The 2,644-nt window shown below is 36.7% G+C and overlaps 1 protein-coding gene across 1 annotated transcript in view; it reads left to right on the top strand.

The window, feature by feature from the left end:
* Positions 1-379: 379 nt before the first annotated feature.
* LOC107298667 (complement factor H) overlaps positions 380-2,644 on the top strand; it is a gene marked incomplete at its 5' end in the record, with an annotated part of 11,454 nt that continues 9,189 nt past the window's right edge. Inside the window, 2 exon segments of the mRNA XM_015828043.1 lie at positions 380-556; positions 2,131-2,307. Coding sequence (XP_015683529.1) covers positions 380-556; positions 2,131-2,307 — 354 coding nt within the window.

Genomic DNA, 2,644 nt, shown 5'->3' with positions numbered 1-2,644 from the left:
GAATCTGTGGAGACTCAGGCAAACAGGCATTTGTTGTTCCAGAGACTGAATGATTATTTCCATTGTATGGGCAAAGGAGGCTTGTTTAAATTAACCAATAGAAGAATTCTTGGAACTGACCAACATGTGAACAATTTTGTGACTTTAGCTGGCCTAATATGGATGATATATTTTGTCATAATTTATTTTTGGCCTATATATCTCTTCTATCTCTCTTTTGAATCAGTTCAAAAAATTGAAATTAGCCATTTAGGATCTATACTGGAATATCTGCTTTAGTGAATGTCTGAAAAATCCTAACACTGTTACCTTTATCCCTGATAACAAATTAATAAAAGTAAATAACAAAAACTACTTCTTTGCATCCCTTCTCCATTAGACGCAACCTGTCCAGAACCCCCTACAGTTGAAAATGCTGAAATTGAAGAAGATACAATGAAGAAGTATGTAAATGGCGAGAAAATAAATTATCAGTGTAATGATGGTTTTGAAATAGTTGGATCAGCTGCTGTAACATGTATAAAAAAGAAGTGGTCACGCTTGCCAAGATGTGAAGGTAGGAATGTGTGATCTCTAGGATATGCTCGACATGTTTTTGCTGAAAGCCAAAATTCACATAAAGAGTACATATTTTTTTAATTCAGAAATGAAATATTATTAATCTGAACCATTCACCCTAAGAGGAGCTGGTCCTGTGTCATTGTTCTTAGTTTTCCTGTTTGACAAATAGATAAGCCTGTGGGCATTTTGATACACTCATCATTTTTCTACCCACCCCCAGTTGCCCAACTTCCATCCCACAGATTTCCTCATCTGCTCCCCAAGAAGGTCAATGTTCCTCCCAGCTGGCCATTAAGAAGGAGCAAAATATAGCCTTTAAATAGTCAGGGGGAAAAAATTAAGTTTCCACTTTGCAGAGGATTTGCAAGACTACTCTTCAGATTAATTAGAAAGGATAGAGAAATAATAGTAGCTGGTATCTTGAGCTCTAGAAGATGGAGACACTGAAAGCTGGGAGATGGGGTGAAGTTGAAGTTCCTCCAATGGGAAATGTCTGTTCAAGAGGAAATGCAGCTCAACACTCTTGGTAGTGTTCCTTCTGCTTCAGCATTTCCTAATCGGGGTCAGCCTGACGTCCAGTCTATGTGAAGTCATGGAGACCCAGCATGAAGGAGAGATTTTAGATTAGTCTAAAATTAGGAAGTAGCACCTGTGGCTGCCTTGCCTGCCTTGGATGATAAAGCTTGTTTATTTTTCCACCACTTATACCCCATTACAATCTAGAGATTCTTAGCTGCTTATATAAAGTATAAAAACCAAATACAATACTCTCAATATAATCAAGTGCAAAAACAGTAAAGCAATAAAATGGGCTTAACAACCTACAGTATATATCAGTCTGTTCTCTCTCATCCAGATCTGATGGTTTCCAAGCACCAGCAAAGACCATCTCCCACACAGCCTAGATGATCACAGTTGCCTCTATTACTTTGATATCCAGTTTTGTGAGAGACTGATTGGAAAGGGAAAGGCCAGAATAGTTCATCATGCAGAGTTTATTAGACAACTTCTTCTCTGCATGTAGTTCATAGAAGGATTTATCTGATTAAATTTCTTGCAGGATAATCCAGTTTTCAATACAACCTTTCAGAATTGCTCTAATACACAGTTACCAATTATGTACCAACAATGTATTCTTCTTTAGCTTTTACAAACAAAATTAGTGAAGAGATTTTATACAGGTTCCCTCAATCGTCAGGTTGACACTCATCCTACAAAAGAAATTTCAGGGAAAATTATTTACACAAACACACCACCACCATTAATGTAAGGCTGATCAGATACAGTATCATGATAGTAATAATTGAAAGCACACAGTGTGATTTCTTCAAGAAGGATAGAAACAAGCACTGTAAGAGGAAGAGGACGTTCCATTGTCTGTAGCCTCATATTCCCTTCACCTCAAAAGGAAGCAGCCTCAAGCCTGTATGGCCACCCTTGTATTTTCTGTGTCATATGATGTGCATGATCAGTTTTGGTTTCAAAAGTGGAAGCATGTTTAGAGACGCTGGCTTTGAGAAAACCGATGCATTTTATCTAAACGGGACCATTTTTTAATTACCATTTTAGATGTAAGATGCTCTTCTCCCCCTCAAATTCAAAATGGTCAAATTGTTAGTACAATAAAGGAAACATATTTGCCTCAGGAGAAGGTGCAGTATCGATGCAACCCACGTTATGCTCTTCTTGGGACTCCTTTCGTTAAATGTTTGAAGAAACGTTGGTCAGCAGCACCACGTTGTTCAGGTATTTATGTACAGATCTTCACTATGTCAAAATAAAGATAGAATTGGAAATTAATTTGCTTTAACTTCACTGTCTCTTTCAGATTATTTTGAAAAGATTCTGTCAAGTTTTTTCAGTATTTTATTGCTAGAATTATACAATTTAATGTCCCAGTTGAACTGCGAAAGGAGAATATATTTTCATTAACATTACCCCTCTTTTGAATTTTTGAATTTCTACTTTTATAAATCTATTCAGTTCATTTTATAGGTAGAAGTTTTTTCCTCAATTGGAAGACTATGTGTCCCTTGGAGCACAAACATTGATCTCTATTTCATAATTAGCCTCTCCTCAGTCC

This window comes from Protobothrops mucrosquamatus, unplaced genomic scaffold (genome assembly GCF_001527695.2).
Source record: "Protobothrops mucrosquamatus isolate PMUCROS unplaced genomic scaffold, P.Mucros_1.0 scaffold4176, whole genome shotgun sequence".
NCBI classification, from domain to species: domain Eukaryota; kingdom Metazoa; phylum Chordata; class Lepidosauria; order Squamata; family Viperidae; genus Protobothrops; species Protobothrops mucrosquamatus.
This window is presented reverse-complemented; position numbering and strand designations above follow the sequence as displayed.